The sequence below is a fragment of the Poecilia formosa genome, unplaced genomic scaffold (assembly GCF_000485575.1).
Source record: "Poecilia formosa unplaced genomic scaffold, Poecilia_formosa-5.1.2 Scaffold100, whole genome shotgun sequence".
NCBI classification, from domain to species: domain Eukaryota; kingdom Metazoa; phylum Chordata; class Actinopteri; order Cyprinodontiformes; family Poeciliidae; genus Poecilia; species Poecilia formosa.
In genome coordinates, this window is record NW_006800039.1 from 308,528 (window position 1) to 334,128 (window position 25,601).

The 25,601-nt window shown below is 38.9% G+C and overlaps 2 protein-coding genes across 9 annotated transcripts in view; both read right to left on the bottom strand.

The window, feature by feature from the left end:
* The window catches only part of sdad1 (SDA1 domain containing 1), a 5,936-nt gene extending 2,585 nt beyond the window's left edge, over nucleotides 1-3,351 (bottom strand). Inside the window, exons 1-14 of one of the 2 annotated variants that reach the window (XM_016674754.1) lie at nucleotides 3,120-3,351; nucleotides 2,937-3,041; nucleotides 2,755-2,853; nucleotides 2,515-2,625; nucleotides 1,914-1,985; nucleotides 1,725-1,825; nucleotides 1,585-1,642; nucleotides 1,420-1,494; nucleotides 1,212-1,313; nucleotides 897-966; nucleotides 702-805; nucleotides 555-612; nucleotides 421-479; nucleotides 264-340 (exon numbers count right to left, since the gene is read on the bottom strand). In XM_016674754.1, the coding sequence (XP_016530240.1) occupies nucleotides 264-340; nucleotides 421-479; nucleotides 555-612; nucleotides 702-805; nucleotides 897-966; nucleotides 1,212-1,313; nucleotides 1,420-1,494; nucleotides 1,585-1,642; nucleotides 1,725-1,825; nucleotides 1,914-1,985; nucleotides 2,515-2,625; nucleotides 2,755-2,853; nucleotides 2,937-3,041; nucleotides 3,120-3,209 (1,181 nt within the window). In that variant the 5' untranslated portion in view covers nucleotides 3,210-3,351. The remainder of the gene's footprint in view (nucleotides 1-263; nucleotides 341-420; nucleotides 480-554; nucleotides 613-701; nucleotides 806-896; nucleotides 967-1,211; nucleotides 1,314-1,419; nucleotides 1,495-1,584; nucleotides 1,643-1,724; nucleotides 1,826-1,913; nucleotides 1,986-2,514; nucleotides 2,626-2,754; nucleotides 2,854-2,936; nucleotides 3,042-3,119) is intronic. The other variant, XM_007558886.2, reaches the window with a different exon arrangement.
* A 1,677-nt stretch (nucleotides 3,352-5,028) lies between these two features.
* The window catches only part of ptpn13 (protein tyrosine phosphatase non-receptor type 13), a 47,654-nt gene continuing 27,081 nt past the window's right edge, over nucleotides 5,029-25,601 (bottom strand). Inside the window, exons 11-49 of one of the 7 annotated variants that reach the window (XM_007558888.2) lie at nucleotides 25,463-25,537; nucleotides 25,207-25,384; nucleotides 24,556-24,706; nucleotides 24,289-24,427; nucleotides 23,902-24,054; nucleotides 23,312-23,494; nucleotides 23,047-23,209; nucleotides 21,633-22,065; nucleotides 19,960-20,066; nucleotides 19,350-19,403; nucleotides 18,783-18,872; nucleotides 18,336-18,443; nucleotides 18,101-18,238; nucleotides 17,523-18,004; nucleotides 17,031-17,147; nucleotides 14,356-14,449; nucleotides 14,193-14,278; nucleotides 13,934-14,102; nucleotides 12,582-12,796; nucleotides 12,350-12,448; nucleotides 11,888-12,261; nucleotides 11,308-11,467; nucleotides 11,022-11,177; nucleotides 10,642-10,813; nucleotides 10,301-10,511; nucleotides 10,088-10,170; nucleotides 9,916-9,977; nucleotides 9,476-9,631; nucleotides 9,144-9,309; nucleotides 8,967-9,053; nucleotides 8,783-8,877; nucleotides 8,643-8,698; nucleotides 8,450-8,547; nucleotides 8,194-8,342; nucleotides 7,751-7,841; nucleotides 7,327-7,664; nucleotides 7,033-7,248; nucleotides 6,876-6,938; nucleotides 5,029-6,783 (exon numbers count right to left, since the gene is read on the bottom strand). In XM_007558888.2, coding sequence (XP_007558950.1) covers nucleotides 6,706-6,783; nucleotides 6,876-6,938; nucleotides 7,033-7,248; nucleotides 7,327-7,664; nucleotides 7,751-7,841; nucleotides 8,194-8,342; nucleotides 8,450-8,547; nucleotides 8,643-8,698; nucleotides 8,783-8,877; nucleotides 8,967-9,053; nucleotides 9,144-9,309; nucleotides 9,476-9,631; nucleotides 9,916-9,977; nucleotides 10,088-10,170; nucleotides 10,301-10,511; nucleotides 10,642-10,813; nucleotides 11,022-11,177; nucleotides 11,308-11,467; nucleotides 11,888-12,261; nucleotides 12,350-12,448; nucleotides 12,582-12,796; nucleotides 13,934-14,102; nucleotides 14,193-14,278; nucleotides 14,356-14,449; nucleotides 17,031-17,147; nucleotides 17,523-18,004; nucleotides 18,101-18,238; nucleotides 18,336-18,443; nucleotides 18,783-18,872; nucleotides 19,350-19,403; nucleotides 19,960-20,066; nucleotides 21,633-22,065; nucleotides 23,047-23,209; nucleotides 23,312-23,494; nucleotides 23,902-24,054; nucleotides 24,289-24,427; nucleotides 24,556-24,706; nucleotides 25,207-25,384; nucleotides 25,463-25,537 — 6,045 coding nt within the window. In that variant the 3' untranslated portion in view covers nucleotides 5,029-6,705. Of the gene's footprint in view, nucleotides 6,784-6,875; nucleotides 6,939-7,032; nucleotides 7,249-7,326; nucleotides 7,665-7,750; nucleotides 7,842-8,193; nucleotides 8,343-8,449; nucleotides 8,551-8,642; nucleotides 8,699-8,782; nucleotides 8,878-8,966; nucleotides 9,054-9,143; nucleotides 9,310-9,475; nucleotides 9,632-9,915; nucleotides 9,978-10,087; nucleotides 10,171-10,300; nucleotides 10,512-10,641; nucleotides 10,814-11,021; nucleotides 11,178-11,307; nucleotides 11,468-11,887; nucleotides 12,262-12,349; nucleotides 12,449-12,581; nucleotides 12,797-13,933; nucleotides 14,103-14,192; nucleotides 14,279-14,355; nucleotides 14,450-17,015; nucleotides 17,148-17,522; nucleotides 18,005-18,100; nucleotides 18,239-18,335; nucleotides 18,444-18,782; nucleotides 18,873-19,349; nucleotides 19,404-19,959; nucleotides 20,067-21,632; nucleotides 22,066-23,046; nucleotides 23,210-23,311; nucleotides 23,495-23,901; nucleotides 24,055-24,288; nucleotides 24,428-24,555; nucleotides 24,707-25,206; nucleotides 25,385-25,462; nucleotides 25,538-25,601 lie in introns of all 7 variants that reach the window. The other 6 variants (XM_016674751.1, XM_007558887.2, XM_016674752.1 and 3 more) reach the window with 6 other exon arrangements.

Here is a 25,601-nt window from a genome sequence, read left to right on the forward strand (position 1 = left end):
ATAAGTTACATACTTTTACTTTAAGGGGTGCATACTTAAAGCTAAAACCAAACAACTAAAATTATTTTTCCCTTTAGGATTAGTTATGACTTAGCTAACTGTTCAGGAAATACGTAAATATAAATATGGAGGAAATTAGACTAAACATCGTCTAATTTTATTTATTCATTTTATTTTTTGCATCACAAAAACCTAACAGTTTAACAGAGTTGTCCACAAAGAGGTGAAAAAGGACATTATTTGAGCATTTATTAACTTCTTACCCGACAGTCATGACCTCCCCAGAGTTCCTGTCTGTCACAAAGTTGTTGGCGATAGTCATGATCATAGGCTCAATGACCTGCAGGAAGCAGCACACACAAACAATCTCACACCCTGATGTGTAATCTTTGTAAATCGCAGCGTGAGATTAGGACGTACCTCAGGTGGAACCAGCTGGTGCGAAGCCTGGGCAGCACACAGCAGAATCTTTGTAACCTCTGCAGAGACCGCAGCGCACCGTTACGAAAAATCCCCGAAAAACGAAGCGCAGCTTGACACCGAGCGACACTTACCCCTCTGATGCGGCTGCAGAAACCTCTGGATGAAGGGGTAGAAATTGAAGAGGAAGAGCTGCAGAAGCCAAACAGCAAAAGTGATTACACTGATATTTGTCATTTCATAAGATGTCGGAGACGCGCTGAATCGAAAACGAAACCGACCTCATGGATTCCGACCAGACGAGAGATGAGCTCCATCATCATAATCTTCACCTCAAAGCGCTCCTTGGAGCTTTCCAGCTGCTTCAAGAGCTTCTCTGAGAAATCTTGATCAAAAGATTGACTTGATGGTTAGCCGCTCGGTAAACTAGAACGCCAATCAGTGCATAAGAGTGCAGAGACAGTAGGCGAGCGTACCTTGAGGATCGTGAATGAGGTGGATCGCCGAAAAATTGAAGACTTCGGGCTTCTTCTTTTTCTTATGTTTCTGCAGGGACATAAAAAATGACACCAAATTAACAGTCAAACGGCAACAACATGTGTAAATGAAACGCATGTTTGTGGTCAGGATTAAATTAGGACACCCCTGTGTTTATTCCAACTTAAAATGGAAGCACTCATAGTTGCATAGTACACGAGGTGCACATCAATGCTGAGTATTTTGAATGAGGATTGTCCCGACTGAAGAGCACAGATATAATACGTGCTTCTGTGTTTTCACGACACTGCTACCTTGAGGACTTTCATCGCTTTTTCCAGCTTCTTCTTGTTTTTGGTGTTTTTTTTGCCTGTCGAGTATTTCACCATCAGGTCTCTTGCAGATGTACCTTCGTTCTAAAAAAAAAAAAAAAAAAAAAAAAAAATTTTTTTTTTTTTTTTACTTTGAGGCTTCAGAGACGGTCTCACCTGCACAGGTGACCACCTCGTGCGTCAAACTTGCCTCGGATTCCGAATCGCTCTCGTTTTTTTCATCTTCGTCTTTGCCCAGGAAGAACTTTAGGCCTCCGACAATAATCTAGTGGAGAGGCACGTCATGTTTATTTATTTATTTATTTCTCGGTACAGATTGTGAAATGTATTCCTTGCCCCTAAATGAAAAGCCTACCTTTGTCACCTTGGAGAAGCATGCCGTTGTAATGACGTTAACCGTTTTGGCATCATTCCTGAGTAGGAATACAATCAGGTTATGAGACACAGCAATTCACAAGGAACGTCCGGGTTTCACGGATCTTATATGAAACCCACCATATGTTCCTCTTGTAAAGCTCAGCCATGACGTCTAAGGAGATCTTGGCCGCTATGGGGTTACTGTCTCTCAGCATTGTGTACATAAAGTTCTGCAGGGTCTGTAATGCAGCACAATACAACAGGGATGATCACTTTAAGCTGGATGATCAGAGAAAATTGACACAGACTCAGATACACTCAACTTACCGTGTTGATCTTGTTGTTTTTGTGCTTCGCGTTGATGTTTTTGATATCTGTCACGATGTGTGTGTAAAGAGTCTGAGGATAAAAAAAATATATATACATTTCCATTTCACACATATGCATTACTCATGTTAGTCTGAGGGGTGGGCATCTATCGCATCGTTTATCATTTATGGTGGTACATTTTTTTAAACGTAAGATTTATTTTTTTCCATTGTAGGGGTTGTTATTTTTACATTTCTTCCCCACTGTTTATTTAATGGGAGTATTAAAAAAAAAATCAATGAATTTGAATGATTAAAAAATCACTGCTATCCTAAAGAAGCATATTACAAATGGGTATGTTTTTCAAGAGTAGTATTTGTGTTTGTGGGGCTGTAAGCACTACGCCATGCAGTCACAGCCATACAGTTCCCTAAAAAAAGAAGTAATATATAGCTATCACTGTTACTTTTATTGTTATTACAACTGTACCACAATAGGATGGCTATAACTTTATGGCCATATTGCCCACTCCTGGTTGGTCTACCACATAAACAACATCGTCGCAGTAATGAAAAACGTGAAGAGCTTTGACGGGTGTGTTGATATTTTCCATGCTGACCTTCCTGAGAAGTTTATCATGACACCGCAGCAGCTCAAAGAAGAGCTCCAGGAGGATCGTGGGGTCGATCAGATCCTTATTCCGCAGAAGAATCAGCGCCTTGCAGAAAGTCTGACAAGAGCAAAAGGACGCCATCAACAACAAGTTAAAATCTTTGTACATCTTAAAATCCCATGATGCTGCACATCATGTTTTTTATTATTATTATTATTATTTTTTTTTTTTTTAAAGGCCTCTCACCATTCGCAGTTCTGGCTCTATGATGGTGTGGTAGCTCCTTAATAACTCAGACAGGTCCCGGGGGAATGTGGACAGCTGCTGCGTGTAGCAGTGAGCCACCTGAAGAGCAGGGAGACATTTCAACACATTTCTACCCACTCTCTGCTGTCCACGTTGTCTCACAGTGAATGCTGCTGGGATACCTGAGACAGGAACATGACCAGCTCCGCCAGGTCCTTGTTGGCTTTGTCAGGCTGCAGCCTGAAGATCTCCACATTGGACTGATAATGGCGGTGCTGCTGGAGAAACTGGAGCAGAAGAGAAGCATTAAAAGCGATCACCACACAACTTTAACCCATGGCGGTGTGCTTTCTCCCAGCACCTACCTCATCGACATACGACTGCGGGTCTCTCTTTATGAGATTCTGAAGTTGCGGCAGGTTGTTGGGTAATTTGTTGCTTTGCCTCCCCGGCATGACCACAGATTGTTCAAACCAAGACGTGCCAAAAATTAAGGAGGAGGAAAAAAAAAACTATTTTTATGAGGCAAGCGTGGCCAATGTGTACGCTGCCATTACATACAAAACACGGGGCCGACGTCACGTCCGTCTACGCCCTCGTCATTTCCGCTTCCCGTTTACTGGACAGATTATTGACAACAGTTATATCACATAACCGAAAATACATTCCTCGAAACTTTTTTAAATCAATAGTGAGATTATTTCTAGTCAAACTAACTGTGTTGCTATGGAGATGATAATGAGATAATGGAGAAGATAATGAAATAATGACCCGTGTTCCAAAAAATAATGGGACAGTAGTGATTCTTTTTTTTTTTCGCATTGTGTCATATTTTAGAGAACTTATTTAGAACAATCAGATTTCAATATATCGTTCAAATTGACAGTGTTTGCAACCTTGAGATTGTTGCTGCCTGTTCTGTGTTTTGAGTGTGTTGAAAGTGAAGTCCCAAATCACTGTTTTAAATGTTTTACATGGAGTTATTTACTTATTTTCATTCATATTTACTTATGAAAATGTACTTATTTTCATAAGTAAATAAAGTTCTTTTATAGTGAATGTTGTACAAAAATTTTATTGACTCCAGTTAGTCTAACTATCAACATTATACATTCTTCCTGATGGATTTTGATCCATAAACTAGCCTGTGCATAATCTATGGATGATCCATATATTATTTTAGTGTGATTGTTGTTGTTTTTCCTTAGTCTAATTAGGAAAAGCAGGAGCCTGGATTTCTACTTTAAGCTATTATATTACAAATTCACTTGCCCAAATTTGACGGATTTACATACAAAATTAAACATATCTGTAAACATTTTAATGAAACCATTTTTTTCTTATGCTAAATTAAAAAGTTTTACAAAGTAGCTTCTGCTCATGAAATTATCAATTATACTATGAAAGCAAAGGAGGATTTAAATAAGCAGGCTGTGTTTTAGTTTTGCTCTGATTTAAATATTTAGCCACAAGGAGGCAATGCGGCTCAACTATAAGCATCTAAGTTTTTGACTATCCAGATCTCTCCAAGGCTTTATTGTGATGAGGATATGGTTTCCATAAATGTTGACAAATGAGAGAGAAAATCTTTATCAGTTGAATAAAATGTTTTTAGAGTGAGGCAGTAGACAGAAGCAAATATTTTTAATGCCCCGCATGAGTGAGAACTTTGTAAAAGATTTATTTTTACAATTAAGTCTAAGAAACTTTTCACCTCCATCTCAATCAGCTTTGGACATATAAATACTGACATTTCTGCCCCACTCATTTTGAAACAGCTCAGACTTTTGAAATTGGATGGTGGGTATTTGTTGAAAAGCAATTTCCTGCCCACCACAGCGACTTCATTGGATTTAGGACTTTGAATAAGTTTTGATCTAAAGTATTCTGTAACAATTCTGCAAAAGTACTACATATCCATATCTACATACATAAATATGTGTCCAAGAGTGTATTTCAAACAGAATATATATATATATATATAACAGAAAATAGTTTACAGTCTGAGCAGATACAATATTGTTGATTTTTGCACTCATCCAAAAAGTAGTAATTGAATTGAATAAATATTGCTAAAATTAGAATCCCTATGCATTCTTTTGTAGCTTCAAAACACTAAGCCAGATTTTTTTTTACACCCAACTTAGACTTAATGTACTGGTAAGTCCTCCATTGTTGAACAGAAAAAATAAATTAGAAAACTGAAGGTAAAGCAGAGTTATATGGAACCCTTCAACAAATGGCCATATCAGTGAATATTAGCCAACATTTTGAGCAACAAGTTTTATTGTTCTTAATACGCATTAGCATACAGGATTCCTACATACTTTTCATGAAAAAAAAATCCACTTTTCTGGACCTAATTTTCTCAATTTCAAATCATTTGCATAGACTTATATGAAATACTACAGTTCACTATAAATTTGTAGTAAATATGCCAACAACATACAGGCCTAGAAATATACATTATGCAATAAACAAGAAAATAGAAGGAGGGAACAAAGGAGAGCAGGTAGGAAACAAGGTAGGAAAGAAAGTAGGACAAAGGGCTCAAAAAAGGACAGAAGAAACTAAGACTGGATGGAAGAGAGGGTAGGACACAAGGAAGAAATGCAGAAAGAACTAGACAGGAATGAAGGGAGAAAAGAAAAATGACAGGAACTCTGAGGAACAAAGGAAGGACAACTTTCAGACCACAAAATAAGAAATAAGAATAATGCAAAGACATACAAATGTTTTCAACACATTTGAACACTTGGAAAATAAAATTATATTCCATACATTTCCAGACTACAGAGGAACTCTGTGCACTGTAATTTCCAAATATTACAAAATATGCCAGAATAAATGCTTCCAATTAGCTTAAAGATAAAAAAATAAAATAAAAAAAATCCATATTTTGGCACCACATAGTGGTAGAAGTCGTCAGCTACTGTCTGAACTAAAATGTTCGAATGATTGCAATCTGGTATATAGGTTTAAAATGCCTTAAAATATACAAAACTAGATCAAAGAAATATGTGTAGAATGCATCTCAATGATGCATAAAGTCTGTTGCATTGTGAAGGTCGCAATGTGCATCATTCATAGTCTTCAGACTCAAAAAGGTTTATTGTGTAAACTTGAAGTCGAACAATAACATTTCAATAGAGCACAACATACCAAGTTCAGCCCATATAACACTTTTTTTTTTAGAGTGCAGTCACTTTTATGGCATCTATGTCGCAGGGGTGAAGCAAACAGAGTAAATACAGCAACGTTTCTTCTTCTGACATTTTGGGAGCGTGCTATCCGCTAGAGTCGTGTTTAAGGATCAAACGATTGAAGCTTGGAGTGTGACTGCAATCGTATTACATGGCATGAATGCAACCGAAACAGCTGTAAAATGCTCAACAATAAAATACGAGAAGACAAAATAAAACCTTTAATATTTGATCTTATTTAAAAGAAATTTCCCTCTACATAATATTTCAAACACATCCAGTTTAATTTTTCCATAGATTAATAATATGTACACTTTCAGTTTATCATTTGCCTCAGGCAGTATGTAATAACTGTATAATAGATTTACATAGCAAATACTGACACAGTATTCTGTCAAGGCCAGTTCAAGCATCAACATACACATAAATGTTCCACATAAAATATAAAATCATTTCATCATCAATAATAATAATAAAAAAATCTAAAGGAAAAATAAAACATTAACGTTCTCTTGTTTGATAGGAAATACAATCAGCAGCTTGCATAAATGCAGTGAAAAAGAGCAGCAGCTACAGAGAACAAAAAGCAAAAATAGAAAATATACTTCTTAAATGATTTATTCTCAGCGGGGGGGCGAGGGAGAATAGATAAAGGCATTAAAAAGTAGTGTAATTTGGCCATTTTTGCCTGTATTGACTTGTTCTGCTTTGCTCCGACTGGTCACCCAGGATCTAGAAGATATGGTTGCTATCCTGAGATGTTTTCTTCTGCTTTAAGGCATCTGAGGACATAGAGAGCCACTTGATAGCAGAAAATGTACTGCTCCTATAAAAACAAAACAAGCAGTGAAAGATGAGCTAAACATCGTAGAGATAAATATAACAAATTCAGCTACTAAATACATCAGAGATAATCACCTCTGTCTGGATCATTCCATGCCGCTGAAGTCTCATGTTTCGCACAACATCTGAAATATCAAACTAAAGGAAAAAAAATATATATATATTTATATTTTTTTATTAGATTACACTAATGAAATAAACCTCCCCCATAAACAAAACTTTGCACACTCACGTCTGCGTCTTTACTTATGAGGCCCAGAACCACGTCGATGCAGATGAGGGCCCCTGAGCGACCGATGCCTGCGCTGCAGTGTGTGATGATGGGTCCTGATCGATGAATGTGTCTCATGTAGGAAATAAATGTGAGCAGATGCTCGGGTTGAGAGGGCGTTCCGTGGTCAGGCCATCCGGTGTAGTTCAGGTGAGTTACAAGCTTCGTCTCATTAGTCTTAAAAGAGAAACACACGGATGTTGAAGGTCCCACTTAATCTGCCCGAGATGTAAATCAGCATAAAATCACGCTCACCTGGACATCTTTGACCTCAATGAGGCGAATGACAAAGTGGTCCAGGTGCTGGTCTTTGACGAGAGTTATCTGCAACCTGTCGTCCACCATCTCCGCCGTCCTCGGCGTGTCCGGCCAGTACCGCTGACATTTCACTTTGCCGCTCTCGATCTCCTGAGTCATCATGGCTATCACGTTGGCATTCTGCTCCCACACCATCTGCCAAAAGTCGCCCAGCGTGGTGGGCAGAGGTCCCTGACAGGCGATGTACTTGAAGTGCTCGTTCTTCACTTGCATGTTGATGAAGTTGGCGTTGATGTATCCGCCATCTTTGCCAATAACCACACGAGTTGTGTCGACTACAAGATACGAGTTTAGTGTTATTAGTTTTAATTTGGAAAAAAAAAAAAAAAACAAGTGGAAAAAGCTGCGATGCTTTTCTTACATGGAATAATGTTCTTGTAGCGGTTCTTCTTCTTGTTCTCCTTGGTCTGACCGACTAAGCAGTCATCAAGCGGCTGTAGATTCTGAAGATTCTAACAGATAGAAAGATAAAAACTAATGTTTTCACATTTATTTATTTTTTTTAATCAAAAATCATTTGTTGTGCTTTACTAAAACTCGGGGTGAACATCTCTAAACTTGCCAGGTGTGATAATTGGGAAAATAAGAGGATTCCAAATTAGAGTAGACAAAAATATATTTGCAGTTAGATCTTCATAAACAGAAACATATTTCTGGTTTGGTGGAGGAAATTAAAGTACTAGAAGAATAACTGACCGTGTTAAAGAATGAAATCCCACATTCTTCCGGCCAATAGACGAACCCCCTATATTCCTTAAAACAGCTCCTGTACCAGCTACTACAGGCATTTAGATCCAAACTTACTTCAAATTCTTGCAGTGGGATTTTCTGGTCCAGGAGCCCCTTTATCACACGGACTTTAGAGTGGAGATTAGTTCCTGTGTACTGGCCACCGGGAACCACTCTGACGAGGGGTAAAGTGGTCAGCTCGTCCTTAGTGATGATTGACTTGTCTGTGCGAAATAAAAAGATACATCCAAAACTAAATCATTCAGCTCTCCTTCCTGAAACCAATCAAATCCCAAGTTTCATTTATTTAAAAAAAAAAATTAAACTCTACCATCTGTTGACTGGGAGCTGATCTTTTCAATGGGGAGCTCATCACTTCCCCATGTGAAGTCTTCATCGTCTGGCTGCACTGCACTCATCTGCAGGTAGCTGCTGTTTCGAGCAGAAACGGTGCACGCATTTCAGAAAACATGGCAACACAACCTTCATTTTGCTAAAGTTTACATCCAAATCCAAACTCGTACTTTTCATTCCTTGGGTTGTCGACGCTCTCTTCTTGCCACGTTGCTTTCCGAGAACTCTGCATGAATTAGAAACGAGCAATTTAACAATAAAGAAACATTTTAATGGCTGAGTTTTATTAAGTTTGATGTTGAATTTGTACCACAGGAGAGTCTTCAGGTAAAGAGCATCCATCACAGTCCGTGTCCTCTGAAAGCTCCGTGTCTTTTTTCTCCTCCAGAGGACCATCGTCATAGTCTGTCAAGGTAGATTAGAAACATTAAGAGGGCAATTTTCAGTTTTTTTACCCTCCGAGTTCATTTGTTCTATTGTTTTATCTGCAGTACCTATTGGCGGTATAGTAGGGAGGTTGGTGGATTTCTGTTCAACCAACATCCGAAGCTTAGTGGTCACTCCACTATCCTCACTCAGATCTAAAAACGATTAAAAAAACAAAATTTAAATTCAAGTTTAGCAGCTGTTAATAAAAACCTGAAGAGCAGAACTGAAGCCCTGACTTGTACCTGTGTTACCATTGCAGTTGTCAGAGTTTATAGGTAGATAGGCCAGGTATGTGTTTGGGTTCTGGTCAGGTGGTCTTGAAACAATCAGATGCACCAGGCCTTTAGATTTTCGAATGGTAGTGACAGCTTTGGTGTGGGAGATATTAGTCATCAGGTCATCATTCACCTGGAAGATGAAAGACAGTCGGCCATATTAAAACCATCAAAAAAGGCTGCATGTTGTGTTTGAGGCTTCTGTGTGAAATACGTTTTCAAAAATTCAGAGAATTTTTTTTTTTTATTAAAACAAGCCAAGATTATATAGGAAACAACAAAAGTCTAACAGTACTCACTTTGAGCAGCCTGTCTCCAACCTTCAGCTGTCCTGAGGACTCTGCGACGCCACCTGGAGTGATGGACTTCACAAAGATCCCCCTCTCCCCTCCAATTAGAGAGAAACCGAGACCTCCAGACGGTGGCTTCTCCAGATCCAACGTTATGATCTCCTCCTACACTCACAAAAAGAAACATATGGGGTTCCCTTTAACAGAAACTCACTGTGACTCCATTTGTCAGAAACACTTCTATTCCTTGGAGCTTTTTCATATTTTGTCAGATTAAAACAACAAACTGTAATAAATTTCATTGGGTTTCATTTAAATACACCAAGATAAAGAAGTGAAAGCTCAAGGAGCCTGAAAAACTTTGAAGGACATTGTGTGGGCTTACTTACAAATAAATAACAAAAGTTAAAGTTTTACCACAAAAACTTAAAATGAGGTTCGTGGCTCACCTCTGCAGGACAAAGTCCGGCGAGATCCTCAGTGTCCCTGGAACCGTTCCTTTTAAGAAACCCTTAAAACAACAAAAAAATTGCTATTGTTACATAAAAAAAAGGCAAGATGAAATGAAGTCCCAAATAATAATAATAATAATAATAAAAGTCTTCAACATGCAATACAAACCATTCATGCCGGATGACAGCTTGGACAGGTTGTTGTCCAGAAAAGTGACATGTTTATGTTCAGGAGATACAGGCATTCCATCTCTGAGGGACAAAGAACAGAACAAGTAAAAAAAATTGTAGTTTCTGAATTTATTTTGTAGATATCACAAGTTGTCAAGATAAAACAGAACAAGCTAAACATTGGATAGATTCAACATTGAGTGTGTGATACCTTGTGGCCTTCAGACAAAGGTCATTCAGGGAGAGCTCCAGGAGTCTGGTACTCTCACTCAGAGTTAGATCCTGGGTTGGAGCCCCATTAATGTAGTGGATAAGGTCAAGTGGTTTCAAGCTTCCCTCTTTTGAGGCTGGTGAACCTGGTATGACATCTTTTACAAATAAGACCCCATAAATGCTGTCCCTTCCCCCATCTAGGACCAATCCTAAGAAATAAACAAAAAAAAAAGAGATAAAAGTTAATTTAGACACAGGAAGTAATTCAGAATACAAAATTTGAAGAGTCCAACAACAAATTGAACATATTTTAATGTCTAAAAGAGGGACATTTCTTACCCAGTGGCTCTTGGCTGCTCCTGAAGCAAATATCAGGGAGCAGGTGGGCTTCCACTGGGAATTTGGGAGCTTCCAGAATCCTTCCCACCACCAAATCAACCAGAGGAGGGGCAGCACGGACTAGACTGACCACCTCAGTGTGGTTCATTGAACTCACATCTGTGTTGTTAACCTGTTGGAAGAAAAGAATGCATCCACAAAATGAAATAGTTGAAAATAAATTGAAACACCTATCCAAAACTGATACAGCAATGATCAAAACAAAACAAAAAAAAAAAGATGCGACTGAATCTGAACTAATTAGAAGTTAAATTTAAGTATTTTTTTAATTCAAATGGACAAAAAAATAAATAAAAAAAGACATTGCTGTGAATTCATACTTTGATCATTCGGTCGCCAGGCCTGAGCCGTCCATCTGCTTTAGCCGGATCCTGGACAATGTCATGGATGTAACAACCTTGATCGTTGCCTTTGGTGAGGGTGAAACCAAGGCTGCCTTTTTCTGACTTCAACAAAGAAATCATCAGCTCTGCTTCCTAATAACAAAAAAAACAACAAAAAAAAACAAAACACTATTATAGGAATGACCATGTATGGACAGATCTAGATCCTTATTTTAGCGCAGCTGTCTTAAATTACACCGTTCCTCTTTTCTCAAGTCCTTACCGGGATCACTTCTTCTACATCCTGTCCATTGCTGGGGAATTTGAATTTTAAGGGCAGCGACATTGGAGGGGGAAGGGGATCAGGACTAGGGGCAGAGGCGGAGGATATCACAGGCAGAGGAGATGACTCCATATCCACTTCCACAGGTGACGAAGAACTCCTTTCAAAACATTTGCAAAGATTTAAGGAAATATTTTTTGAAAAAAGAAGAAAAAAAAAGATGCATCGAGAAACTGGCTAGTGACTGAAATCGGGTCTTAAATAACTTCCTGCTCAGAGAATGCACAACACGTGATGACAGGTGCAGATACGTTGACCCTCATCAGTCAAACAAAAATAAGTTAGAAATTATAAATCAGTGAGGTGTCTAAAAATAAAGTTAAAGGAAGCACAGAGACGAAGGAAGCTACAGAATGTTAAGAGCGAGAGAAAGCAAGACTTTCAGCAGATAACAGAAAGGTACTGAAAAGTTTCTCAGTTTCATTTATCACCTGTGACGAAATATGCCGTTTTTAGTAATGTTGAGGGTCATGTAGAAAACTGTCTGCAATTGTAGGGGAGTGCATAACAGATCAGGTACCTGTTGCTGAGGTCCAATCTTGTCTTTGAGAGGTTCGGAGAATAAAAAGCTGAGTGGAAGGTGCCGTCCAGATGACCAGAGCTGTCAAAGCGTCCCAGTTCTGCGTTGCCACTGGGCGTTTGATAGGCACTCCTGTCCCAGCTTTGCAAGCTGTGTTCAAAGGCGCTGGAGGTGAAAGCTTTCTCCACCTCCTCATCGCCGTCGGTGCTGTCGCTGTAGCTGTTGTGTCGGCCGGGGCTCCTGAAGTTCAGCCTCACCAGAGCCTCTTCCACGGGGGTTTTCGGAGTCGTCTCAGGAGGCGTCGCCGTCCTGCTCAAGCTCTGACTGGGTTCTGTAATGGTTACGGGCACCTTCCTGGGTGATGGCTTGGGTGTCTAAGAAGGAATATGTCATTTTTAATTTGTAATTATTTAGCAAACTGTAGCTATAAAACCATTTTGTTTTTTTTTTAAAGCAGCTCACTGAAGCTGAGGCGTCCATGTCTCGAAGAACACCTTTTTCAGGCCTACAGAGCAGCAGCGTCACTTCCTGTCCAGTTCCTCGTAAGGCTGATATCACCTCCTAGGTGCAAACAATGTATGATAAAAAAACAACAAAAAAACATAATGATCAAAATAACGCTGCAGAGAAATTTGAATTCCAATTACACACAAAAAAAGAAAAAGAAAAAAAAAAAAAACAACAAAGTACAAACATGTTGTGAGAGTCCTTTCAGCGAGGTTTGATTGACTCGCAAGATGACATCGCCCACGTTGATGCGGCCACTCTCTGCGGCCGGCTGGCCCGGGAAAAGCTTCTTCACTCTCACCAGGCTGGGGCCGTTGGGCTCACCGGGGGCGTGCTCTTCTCGGCTGAAGCTGAAGCCGAGTCCAGAAGTGTTCTTCAGCAGACGGACGTCAAACGTGTTATCTGTCGGAACGAAGATGTTAATCTGCAGTAAGAACCACGTCGAGCGTCGGGTTAAGGTTCAGTTAATAAAGAATGAAAGTTACTTGTTATCAGATTTTCTTCTTACTTTGTGATATTACACGAAATTTCCACTTGGGTGCACAATGTTCTTAGAGAAACAAATCTAATTGTCAAGTAAATCAGAAGCTACTCAGCCATTTCAGTTCTCTGGTTAAAGTATGACTAGATAATCTTTGCCTGATTAATCACAATTAAGCCCTGAAAGTCCTGCCTCAAGGCTGCATGTTTACATCTAAACCCGACTCTTAGAGGTGAAAGATTTGAATCCTTCATTTTTACACCCTTAGAAGTTTTTCCTCTTTTTTACATAGAAGAATCTGAAAAAATGTAGTGTGCATTCGTATTCAATCCCTCCTCAGTGTACTTCATGAAAAACACATTTCAGTGCAATTGCAGCTGCAAGTCCATTTGGGGAACATCTGCAAGCTTTCCATATTTACAGCCTGAGTTTTCTGATGATTCTTTGCAAAACAAAAAGAAATGGTAGAGATGGTGAAATTTTAGGACACTATAGCTGCCTTACATTATGTAATTTAACGTAAACCAATGACATGCAATATAACAATGGGAAGCATTCAGTAAAACCCATTAAGAAACAACTGGAGGCATAGTCACAACTGCTGATGCAACTATTCGTGGTGTTTCGTGTTTGATAAAAAATATATTTCTAGTACATTTTCTTAAAAACAAAGTGAATATAAAAACAACTGTGTAATGTTTTTTTTAATGTTTAATCAAAGTCATTCCAGGAAAAAATGTGTTCGGCTTCTTCTCCGGTCGGTTCTAGGAAGTTCGGCTTGTTCTGACTGCCCGCTCAGCCCTGAATAGGCACCAGGGCACAGCTAATGGCTTGTTCAGACATGCTCATTTCCTTTCAAATCACATTATCTATGGCAAGTTACTTTGCCGGGAGTGAGAACAAAGGGTTGAATTGTGAATATTTCTGAAAAATTGCTGCCTCAAATAATCAGCGGTATTCAAGATAAGACAACCTCAGTCTGTGGAAACTAATGAGCTTTTCAAGGAAAATCTTGTGAAGCTACACACCAGCTGAGAACCCTCCTCATTAAGTCTTACCTTGTGTGACAAAGCTGTACTCGGGTTTCTCTTTGGCCTCTGGTGGCTGCTCCTTGTCCTTGGTTTGAGAGTGGTTACTGGCAGAGATGCGGGTGTTGGATTGAGGGGTGAGGGGAGCTTGATTGCTGTTCTCAGGTGAAAGACCTTTCTCCAGGCGCAAGTGAACCGTCTGCACACACAAAACGTGATTTACATATCGACCAAAGCCATCTGGACGACTGCTGAACAGCTTGTTATCCATGTAAGCGCCAGCCCTCACCTGGCCCGTTTCTCTGAGGACGTCAACAGCCTGGTGATGAGTGGCTCCCTCCAGACTCTTTCCATTGACAGCTAATACTCGATCACCTGCGCCAATGACACACCCGTAATTAGTTAATTTATCTCCACTGTAATGTATGTGGCATCGGTTATTAGCCGCTCACCTTTCTGTATTCTCCCATCGAGGTCTGCAGCTCCTTTAGGTACAAGGGCTTTGACATAGATGCCTCCATGTCGCACTGTTGTGTTAGCTCCACCCTAAGAAATGAAAAAAAAAAAAAACTCTTTAGCCAAAGGAAGTTGATACTTTTAGGATTTTTCTATTTGGGTTAATGGTTAATGTTAAGTTTTTTTTTTCCTATTCTACCTTAAAATTGTAACTAAAAATTGTTCCATCAAATAAAATGTCTAGACGTTGAGTTTTTTAATTATCTTAAACAAGTCTTGGATCTTTTCCAGTGCTGCCAGCAACTATTAACACCTCTGGTAAAGATGTCAAAATTGCTTAAATTGTTTTTTTTTCCCCCCATCATAAAAAAATAAAAAATCACAAATAAAGATTTTTTTAAACAAAATCATGGCATCACAGTGTGTTTAGCCTGAACTATATATATAGCACTATAAATTTGTGATCCGTGGCTTTCTTTTTCTCCGAGGTGTAAAGCTGACATTGACGGTTCACTTGGCACTCCTAAAAATGGGTGAGGATGTTATTAAAGTAAAGCAAATGTTTGGGGATCTAAATCAGCTCATTTGTAGGAAGATAAATAGCTACTTGCCTGGATTTGCCTGTACAGCCAGAACAATAGCTAATAAGTTTAAAACAACTGGAACTGTGACCAAAAAAAGGCTGGATGAGGACCAAAGTTTATTTAAGCTGTCATGCACAGCCAGGAGGATGGCAAGGGAGGCATAGCACTAGGAAAAAGTATTTAACTCCTTCAAAATTTCTTCTGCTGTTGTTTTGTTTTAGTATTAGACCAAGATAAAGGTTTAACAGCAGGCAGATTTTTAAATCAGACAAAGATAATGGGAGTAAATACAAAATACAGCTTTTGGATTATTTCAGTGAAAACAGCTGTCAAAAAACAAACAAAAAAAACAAAAAAAACAAAAAAAAAACAAGCCATTGTGAATAAGTTACTAAATTATGAATCAACACCCAGCTTTGGCTGCCAAACTGGTTGAATGAAAAAACAAATCACTTAGCCATAAGCCATCTGACAATGTGAGCTAAGAAAACTCAAATCATCATACATAGACCCAGTGTCATCTGCAAGTCTGGGTTAAAAAGTAATTGCTTAGATTTTACAACTATGATGAACTCCAATAAGAGGAAGAAACACAGACTTGTGATTGATCCTAGGAGAGCATGACCTCTCACAACAACTCATCCAGGAGGCCACAAAAGAAGCCAGATCAATATCTAAAACACTGCAGGCCTCACTTTGCTAGGTTAGCATTCCTGTCCATAGTTCGCAATAATAAAAAAAAAGACACCCATTAGAGAAATTCAAGTTTAAAACCACCCGTTGAGCAACAACAACAAAAGGCCCAGCTATATATTTGCTATATTTGCAGAAAAACATGATCCGTAAAGCTCTAAGTAAAATAATCTTTGCAGTAACAAGACAAAACAGGGACTTTTGGAAGGAGTGCGTCCTGCAACATCTGGCATCAAACTAACAACGTTTTGGAGAAATTACATTACACCAACTGTCAAACATGGCTGTAATGTGATAGTCTGGGAAGTTGAAACGACTTTTACCTCTGAAAAAAATAAAAGGTTCTGGAGAGGCCTAGTCAAAGTTTGGACTTAAAATTGTAAGTTGTTGCTGCCAGTGGGGCACAGCCAGTTTTTAGGTTTGGGAGACAATAACATGCCATATACAGTCAGGATGATTTTCCACCTTTAATAAACAATGTTTAATAAACAATGCAGTTGCATTGTTAATTTACTCAGATTATCTCCGTCTAACATTTGAATTAATTTGAGAATCTAAAGCAAAAACAGAAGAAATCCGAAAGCCAAACTTACGACTTTGTATAATAAATCTCCAAAGCCAGAAAGTTGCGGAGTGCTGCAGTAAAAGGGTCTAAAATTGTTTTAGGGCTTTAGCAGGGCGGTACTAACTACTGGGGCACTGAATAATAAGTCTTGATTTTCTAAGACAACAGTTGGAGCATTTATCGTTCAGCAAAGATGTATCTGAAAATGATACATTATTCAACATGATGTTATTGACAAATTTACATTAGAGATATAAAACACAAATGATCAACAACACTCGAGTAACAATTTGTCCTTTCGATGAATATACTATGAGCTCAAGATGTGCATAATCAGATCCTAAATAAATACTATTCGTGTTAGAAATGTTAAGACAATAAATGATTACTAACCATAATGCATAGCGGACAGCTTATAGGGATATACATAATCTAGTAACTGGTAAATTGAATGTTGCCGTCTCTAAGTAAAAATCCCAGCAAATCAATTTCTGAATTTTCTGAGAGAAAAGTTTGATTAATGGCGCTCCAGAAAAAATCAGTCATAAACTGAAGCCAGCCATAGAAAATCCCACAAAGCAGCTCTTTGTATGCAGTTGTTGGTCATTATTGCCAAAGTGCAAAAGATACTAGGACTTTATTAGCATTTTTTTAATGAAAAGATTAAAAAAAACACACATGCAAAATTAGTTATATTACCAGAAGCTACTCCAAACGAAAGCAATAAGAGAACCAACCAAAAACAAACCAAACACAGAAGAGCGACAGTGAGGAGGACGAGCCAGAAAGGAGCCAAAACAAAGAGGGTGAAAACCTTGTCGAACAGTACCGTGACATTTATGCCCAGGCTGCTGTCAATTTTGGACAGCTCAACGTCAAATAGATCTCCTGGACGGAGACTATTGACCCCTGGGGCATTACCATTTAAATTTTCCGTGATGTTTTCCTGCAAACAGAGAACATGGCATCAAGGTGAATTGAACATGCAGTGAGGAAAGGGTGATCAAGGCCAAGAGAAGAAGATAAATTTGTTATTGGAGTCAGATGCATATCATGCAGTATACAGATTAAAAAAAAAAAAAAAACTAAAAAAGTGCTTTCCACTAACACCCAAAACAACAGGTCAAAGGTTAACCACAGGCAGTTAGTGGTGTCAAGCATCAGGCAGCTAATCTGTGATGCTTGTGTTCATGGGTGAAGGATTTGTTCCAACAAAACTAAGAGATGATTTATGGTTCTCTCAAAACAGATGACTATTATGTTGGGAAATGGCGGGCAAACATTATTAAAAGCACTAAATTCATAACAACAAGGACCGCACCTTTTTGGCCTTCACTTTCTCTTGACTACTGGAATAAGTCTCTTCATCCATGTCCGTATCCCCCCTGTCGGACTGCTCAGAAACCGGAGGAACTACTGAAAGTTTGACTTTTCTAGTTTTCGGAGGCAGAGCCGGAGGCGACTGATTCAGTTCAGCCTTTGGCTCTGGTCCTCGAGATTCGGTAGCAGTTTCAGAGGAGGCGGCAGCTTTCACTCTTTCCAAGGCCTGCTGAACTCTATCGCGAGGCGGCTGGTTGATTTTAGCAGAGCTGCTCATCCTGGAATCCTGAGAGCCGAGGCCGCTGCGCTGAGGTACCGGGGAGGAGGCAGACGTGGGAGTGCCGGTGCAGTGGAGAGGAAGACCGGAGCTGACCGTGCCATGATGTTCCTCTGATGACGGGTCAGCCTCTCGCTCTGGTCTCTGAGCAGGTTTAGGTGAATTAAAATATGATTTGGGTGGTTGGGGAAGAAACGGAGAAGAATCTGACAAAAGAAGAGAAAAGGGCAGTGATGTAAACCTGAGAGGAACGTAAATAATCAGACATTTTACTTGCAACCTAAACAGATTTATGTCCCTACGTTTATCCTGATAGAGCCTCTCTTTTGGTTGAGACACAACCAGAGTGACATCATCAGGTGCGCTCTGAAGGATGTTAACCGTTTCATCGTGAGGATAGCCGTCCAGGTTTATATCATTCACAGATATCAGCCGGTCACCTGAAACAATTAGTCAGTGTTAACAACAAAGTAATACAGCAAAGGAGTAATTTACAGCAGGGTATAAAAATAAGGTCTCTATGAACGAGACTCCTACCAGGTTTCAGAAGTCCGTTCAGATCAGCAGGACCTCCAGGAGTGATGGAGCTAATGATAGTACCGAGGTTTGTACGGCCAGAGTTCTCCCCTCCAACAACCTGAAATCCTACAACATCCACAAGCACAAATATAGACTTGCAGAAGTAATAATATTTCCTATTTTGTTTCCCCACATCACACACATTTCAACAAAGTTTACCACAAGCCATGTTCTAAAACAGGTAAAAGAATGAGCAAAGTCCAGACTTAAGCATTTGTAACTTAAAAAAGGCTTAAAAAAATTGATGTTGTCTTCCAGAGTCCATTCAATCCAACTGAGTTTAAACCATTTCAGCCCATTAATTAAAATCTTTGTTTGTGATAAAAGTGGAGCTCATTTGTATGCTGAGAAACTCTCTCTTTGGTGAAGTAAACATCACAAATTAATATGAATATGGATTCTTACCCAGCCCATATTTCGCATCTTTCTTTAAGTTTACAGTTGTGATCTCTCTCTCTAGAGATGGCAGCTCGTTCAGCTTTTTCTTCAAAGAATCTGTACAATAAAATAAAGTAAAATGAAAAGTAGCATTTTTAGTTAAATATTTCATTGTCAGGAGACACTTCCTCTTCTTTGAATTTCTTAATATTTCTTAATATTAGCTGGATCAACTGTAGGCTACCCCGACCGTATTAAAAAAAACAAAAAAAAAAAAACACAGTAACCATTAATCTAGATGAAAACAGAGTGGTGATGAAGGACTCCGACTTCAGCACAGCAGCGAGAATAAAGAAGAAATGAGAGACATGCATGAAGCTATTAAATAGTGGGACTGTAGCCAAAGTTCAGATCCACAGGCCAGCAGCAGAAACAGAACAAAGGCTCAATTTTAGATTATACAAGTCAGATTTACAGACGTCTATTTTTGGTTTGTATCCAGATTGTACCGTCATGCACGGTCAACTGACAGAAGAAGAAAATGGTCATGTTTTAGTGCAGGTTCCCAAATCCTTTTTTATACATCATGCATACCATTAGCAGAAGCTGGAGTTGAAGGAGCTCCAGAGGAACTGAGCATACTGACACCTGCGAACAAGAGATCAGCCATTAGTGATTCACTCTTTATTTATTGTACAGGAGATATGTTTTTTCTGTTGATGATCAGGCTATGGTTGCTTTTGAAATAGTGCACTAGGAAAATATTTCAATACTTTTCTTGCTTTTTCCAAATAATATATATATATATATATATAAATACATTTGCATTCAGGAAATATTAAATATAAATATATCTCTATTATTATTTTTTTGTGGTTATTTTTAGTTAATTTAAGTAAATTAAGTTTGTTATTGAATTGAGGGACTCCGTCAGAGCTGCAATAAAGGATTTTTATGTAGATTTGCTCACTCTTCTTATTGGATACTAGAAAAAGAAAAAACTGATATCTAGAGAATTGTTTCTTCTGATACTGAAGAAACAATTAAGTAGGTTTTACCTCAGTATAATGTGGAAAAAATTTACTTCAGCCATGTAAATGCTGGAGTAAGACTAAGATCCAGTCTACAGACTGAGCAAGAAATCTTTAGAGGAAAACATCTTCATATTCTGTTTTCTTTGCAATCATCTAAAAATGAATCTTACCAACTACATATGCTTGGCCATTGTCCTCAATGGAAGATGAGTCCGACTCCTTTTTGGACTGACTGAGGTGCCATGATGGGCTGTTCTGGAGAACTGAACCCAAAGACCTGAGAAAGACAGAAAGATGCCAGTTTATCTATACAGCACATTAAAAAAAAGGTTGCCAAAGTGCTTTAAAAATCATTTGAACAAAAAATACTTGAAGGAAAATGAAGCAACGTCATCCCAGACTCCGTTCAACAGTTTTGTTTCAGCCTCCACAGAAGCTTCAGTGCTTTTTTTATTTCACTTTAGACCTTGAAGCATTTAAAAAGGAACTGGTTGTTTGACTGCAGTGTAAATGCTTGGAAGGCCACATAAATATGGTGGGACAAGACCATTTTAAACTTTATAAGCCAACAATAAAAGTTTATAATTGATTCTAAAATGGACTGGGAGGCACTGGACGCAATGATGCCTTCAGAAGATGAGAGCGCTGCATTCTGGAAAGTTTGTAATTGGTGGAGGGAAGACTGGTACAGACCAGCATGTAGGGAATTGAAATAGTTCAAGCATGAAGTAATAGAGGGATGAATAACGTTCTCCAGATAATAATAATATTAATCTCTATTTGAAGAGATAAAACTCAGCTAAATGTTTCTATGAAGGTTTCACAACTGCAGAGATCCGTTTGAAGCCAGAGGGAACAAAATGTGGTGGGAGGGAATGTTGTTCCACCTTCCAGTGTTAATCATCTTTGATTGTGCTCAGCACTGAACAAGGGAGGCAAAAACTAAACAACTGAAACCAAATGCAATATAAAGCGATGTGCTTTACTCGAACCGTTTCTCAGAGTCCAGCTGTTTATTTAAAATGTTCGAAGCAATCTCAATGCATTAGAAGTTCCTGGCAACGTGAAATTGACAAGCCCTAAATAAACCAGCAAACGCAGAGCCAGGTACAGCCTCCCACGGACACAGGGGATTGTGTACCCCCACACACAGAGATTCCCCCCAGAGAGCCAATTAGGCAGAGGTAGAGACCCGTCTGTTGTGTCTCTACAGTCAAAGCACAGGTTAGGTTCCTGAAACAAATCCTCACTTAATAATCTTACTGTGTGCTAAGGTCAGCACAAAGGGGTTTAAAGGAACAACCCACAAACACACACACTGGACTAGGCCTGGGAGGAATGGATTTTTTTCACAACAAGTCTGACTCTAATCATTTTTTTCCCTCACTTTCTTTCTTAGAAATAAATGACAAACGACAGAAACTTAACTTAATTTTTATTTCAATTATTTCTTGTGGAAGTTGACCTGAATTTAAAGTTGAAGTAAATACAAACTACGAAATATGCTTGTGAAACAAGATGATAGGGCAGGTTGATATCACTATGAACTACAAAAACTCAGAGTGCATTGGTATAAAAAAAAAAACAACAAAAACAAACAAACCAAAAAAACAAAAACTTGATTTTCCAAAAAATAAATCGTCAAATAGAAAATTTGATTAATCGATAAAATGTATTTATTGCCCAGCCCTACTCGAGACCCATCTAAATAAGTAACTTGGACAAATGATTCATAAAATAAAGCTGTAAAAATCCAAAATCTGACTGGTTCTCCTCAGAATATGCACTTTTGTGTGTTCAGAAAATGCATTTAGCTCTTAACATTTACATTTTATTTACTTACTTGTCCTGAAGATGAGAAATTGAGTCGGTGTCTGAGTTTGCCCGCTGACGTTGCTGGAAATTGGAAGTTGCCTGGTTTAACTGGGGCTGCGTCAATCTGGCGTTTGACGAACGGAGCAAATCCAACACCGGGTTCTGCTCCGGCTCCGACATCTGCGCCAGGTTGTGGTGGGACCGACTCATCAACCGTGGATTGGTAAAGGCGGTGGAGGCCAGCGGGTTGTAACCTGGAAGGTGGAGCTCGTCATGGACTAATACAGAGCCGGCCGGCGTCTTGTTGAGAGCCACCTCCGAGTAGGAGATCCTCTTCAGGTGGTCCGGGTTGGAGCGCGTGGATAAGCTCTGGGCCAGGCTGACGGGCCGTGCTATCCGGGCTGATGTGTCTCCACCCTGAGAGTCTACGGAGTACTGCATGCTGCTCAAGGGGCAGTTCTCTGATGAACGAGAAGATGAAATGCAAAATATTTTCTACTGGAGGATTCAGAACCAAATTGGATTACTTGGGTAGAAATTTGCTCGTTGGAGGTTTGTACTTTTGAAAGTATCCTGAGCCTTCGAGGTGAAGCCGTATAAGAGGATGTTTCTACCTGGTTGAATATTCCCAGCCTTTTATTTCAGTTACTTCTAAAGTAAATCTCCTCTGCAGATGATATGTTCTGACAACATTTAAATAGACGTCAGGATTAAGTGGTGTTTTTGTTTGCAAGTGTAACATTTAAACCCAGTAGAACATGATGAATATCAGTGGCTGGTAAATGACGCATGGATGTCTGAATTAATTCAGGTTTGGAGAGAGGACAGTAGAAGATTAAGTCACTTTCTAGAGATTTAGACTGGCAATGTTGCTGGACATGTTTTACATTGTGTTTATTAAAAATTAAAATAAAAAATAAAAAATAGAGCAAACTCCCAGAATTTTGTATTTTATAAGTGCTCCTTTATGACAGCTCTTGCAGCTTTTATTCTGTGATTGTTTCCATGGAGTTGGTGTGCTATAAGGCACAGCTATTGTAGTACAATTATTGCTCATAGTTTTGATAGTCATTATTAAACATTCCTGCATTTTATTTTCCTCACTGGAGCTCATTTTTCTTTCTCGGCCTGTTTTATTCAATATGGTACACACAAAGATTGATTAATGTTCAAAACTATTTTAATATGCAACATCTGAGATTGTTGACAACTAAGAGGTGATTTCACAGTTTTTTAAATAATGTTCTCATTGCTTTCGGCAGAGACCTCTCTCCCCAGATCACTGAAGCTGCAGAAATACAGAGTTTTAAAGTTGTGCTAAAACAATAGCTGTATTCCGCTGCACAAATACAAGCCGACAGTTTCATAAGCTAGCCAAATTCATTTGCAAACTCCATCTAGCTTGACGTTTAGATGTTTGTGACTCTCTGCTTCAGACATACCGAGATCCTGCAGCTCCTGGTTGTTTTGTCGCGCCTTCGACTGCAGGTGGAACTTGTGCTGATCCGAACACAGCTGCAGCAGATACTGACACGTCCTGTTGCTGTCGGTCTGGAAAAGGTGTTTGACCTCATCCGATGTGTTCTGAAGACAAATTTTCTTTTTCTTAAGGAAGAAAGAAAGAAATAGACAAACATTCAATCTAATCTTTCCAGAAAAAAAACTGATATTATTTAAAGAGATTCAAAATAAGAGACAAGTGCGCACTGCAAAGGAAATCTTCTTGGTCTCCCTCCAGGGGAACCTCAGCGCTGGGGTGCGATTTCCATTAAGGACTTCAAAAATGAGCACGCCTTTGGAGTAGATCCCCAACATGACGCCTGACTGAGACCTCTTCTCTGGAAGGACTCGATGGAAATGGACTCCATACTCAGCCAGCCTCTGGCTCGCCTTTAAGGCAAACAACACAGAGGGTTCTTAAATGTTAAATACCCCAAAATTAAAACACGCACACACACACACACACTAAATAAATACATAAATAAAGTACTTGAGACAAATAAAAGATCCACAAAAAGGTCAAATATTGAGAAGAATTAGCAATTTGGATTTTATATATAGACCAAACTCCATTTATAATGTATGTACTTAGTATTTCTTAGTAAATATTTATATATTTAAATATTTACTGAGCTACTAAGAGATAGTATCAGCTATTTACTAAGAAATACAATCATTATCTTACTTAGTATTGTGTTTGTTTATTTATTTATTATACATTATGGAATCCAAATAGCAGTAAGTTTCAAATTCAATGCGTTAGAGCACTTTATATATTCATATAAAACGATCCTAACCTTGAGAAACTCAAACTCTGCCTCTGATTCTGATGCGCCATAGTAGTTACTGTGAAGTTTAGGCAGTTCTTCCCGGAGAGTCGTCTGGTCCACCTTATCCAAGATGGACACTGGCAGGTAGTGCTCCAGCCTGAAATACGTCTTCCCATGAAGCTGCAGCACAGACATTAACACCTGGTTATAATATCATGTGAATGGCTCCTTTTTGAAATACATTTACTTAGAAAATCGGTGATGTGTTCAATACTTATATCACCAGCTGCATATAGATAAAGATATGTAGCTATGTGAATTTGTGACATGGAATAAGAGGGTCAAAATTTATATTCTATATATCCAACTCGGTTTACATTTCCATTTCAACTACTCAAACATGATCTTGGTTACCTCAGGTTGGTAGTCACCAAATTCAGCCTGCAATGCCAGGGAAGCCAGAAGCAAGGCATTTTCTGTGTTGCAGCGCATCCTTTCCTCCAAGATGTCCTTCCTTAGTTGTAGGTAGTGCTGATGTTTGGTCATAGCATGCCTGTTTTCCACACAGATTTAAGAAAAAAAGTGTCAAATAGATCTTGATATTATATAATGTTAATTGTGCTGTCCCAGGGAATCATATATTGGGCAGCAGAGTTACTCAGAGTAAAAATATACGCTTACTGTATGAGGTTGACATCATCGTGGAAGAATTTGATCCGCAAGAAAAGGTTAAAAGGCACGTCGGTTCTTCTTTTCTTGGGATGCTCCTTCCATCCATCAGGAGCTACTTTGGTGAGCTTGGCATCGGGTTCGACGAAGAAAAACTCAGTTTCTGTGTGGGATTTATTTTTTTTTTTTTAGAGACAAAGTGAATTAAAGTAGATGACAGAGTGAAAATGGAAAATAAATCAGACTGAAAAAACAAAGTAGTGTCTGATTGTGATCACAGACAATAATCTGATTAGGTGGTGAAGAAAAGGGGGTGGAATACAACAACAGACAAGACTTTTATGATTTTTATAAATAAAAATGCTGACAATCATTTCATGTCCTTTGTGGACAGATGATTGGTTTGTGTTGATCCCTTAAAAATCCAGTAGAATAAACTCATCTTTCAGTTTATGTAACAAAATATGGAAATGTTTAAGGGGTATGAATACTTCTCCAAAGCACCATATATTTGTATTAAAGAGGATGAATTTAGTGTCAAGATAGATAAAAAACAAAACAAAACAAAACAAAAAAAATAGATCTCACAAGACAGGTGACTGTGACTAAAACGACAAGAGATATACAACTACAAATATATAAATCCCAAAATCTCCAAATTACCTTTGAGGTATGCAAGGCCAAAGAGATGGTGCTCCACGAGGCCGATGTGAGCCACCACCATATCAAAAACGTCTTTGCAAACTGCCTTCAGGTCACAGCCCAGCTCCAGTTTTTGCCCATTCAGGAGCACAACACCCACCTTCCTCTGCACTTCTTCCACCTTGCTTCGTTTCGGTTGCTAGGGATGAAACAGCAATAGTTACCAAAACGGATAGTTAAACTTTTATTTGAAGAAAGAGCAGAGTTAAAATCTCACCATGAGTGACGAAGGCACAGATAAGGTTACCGATGGCTCGCTGGCCATCTTCACAAACTCGGGTCCATGATAGCTCTGTCGGTAATGCACAGAGAAAAAGCAATCACAGAAAGCCGTATTCACTCAGTTTATATTTTGC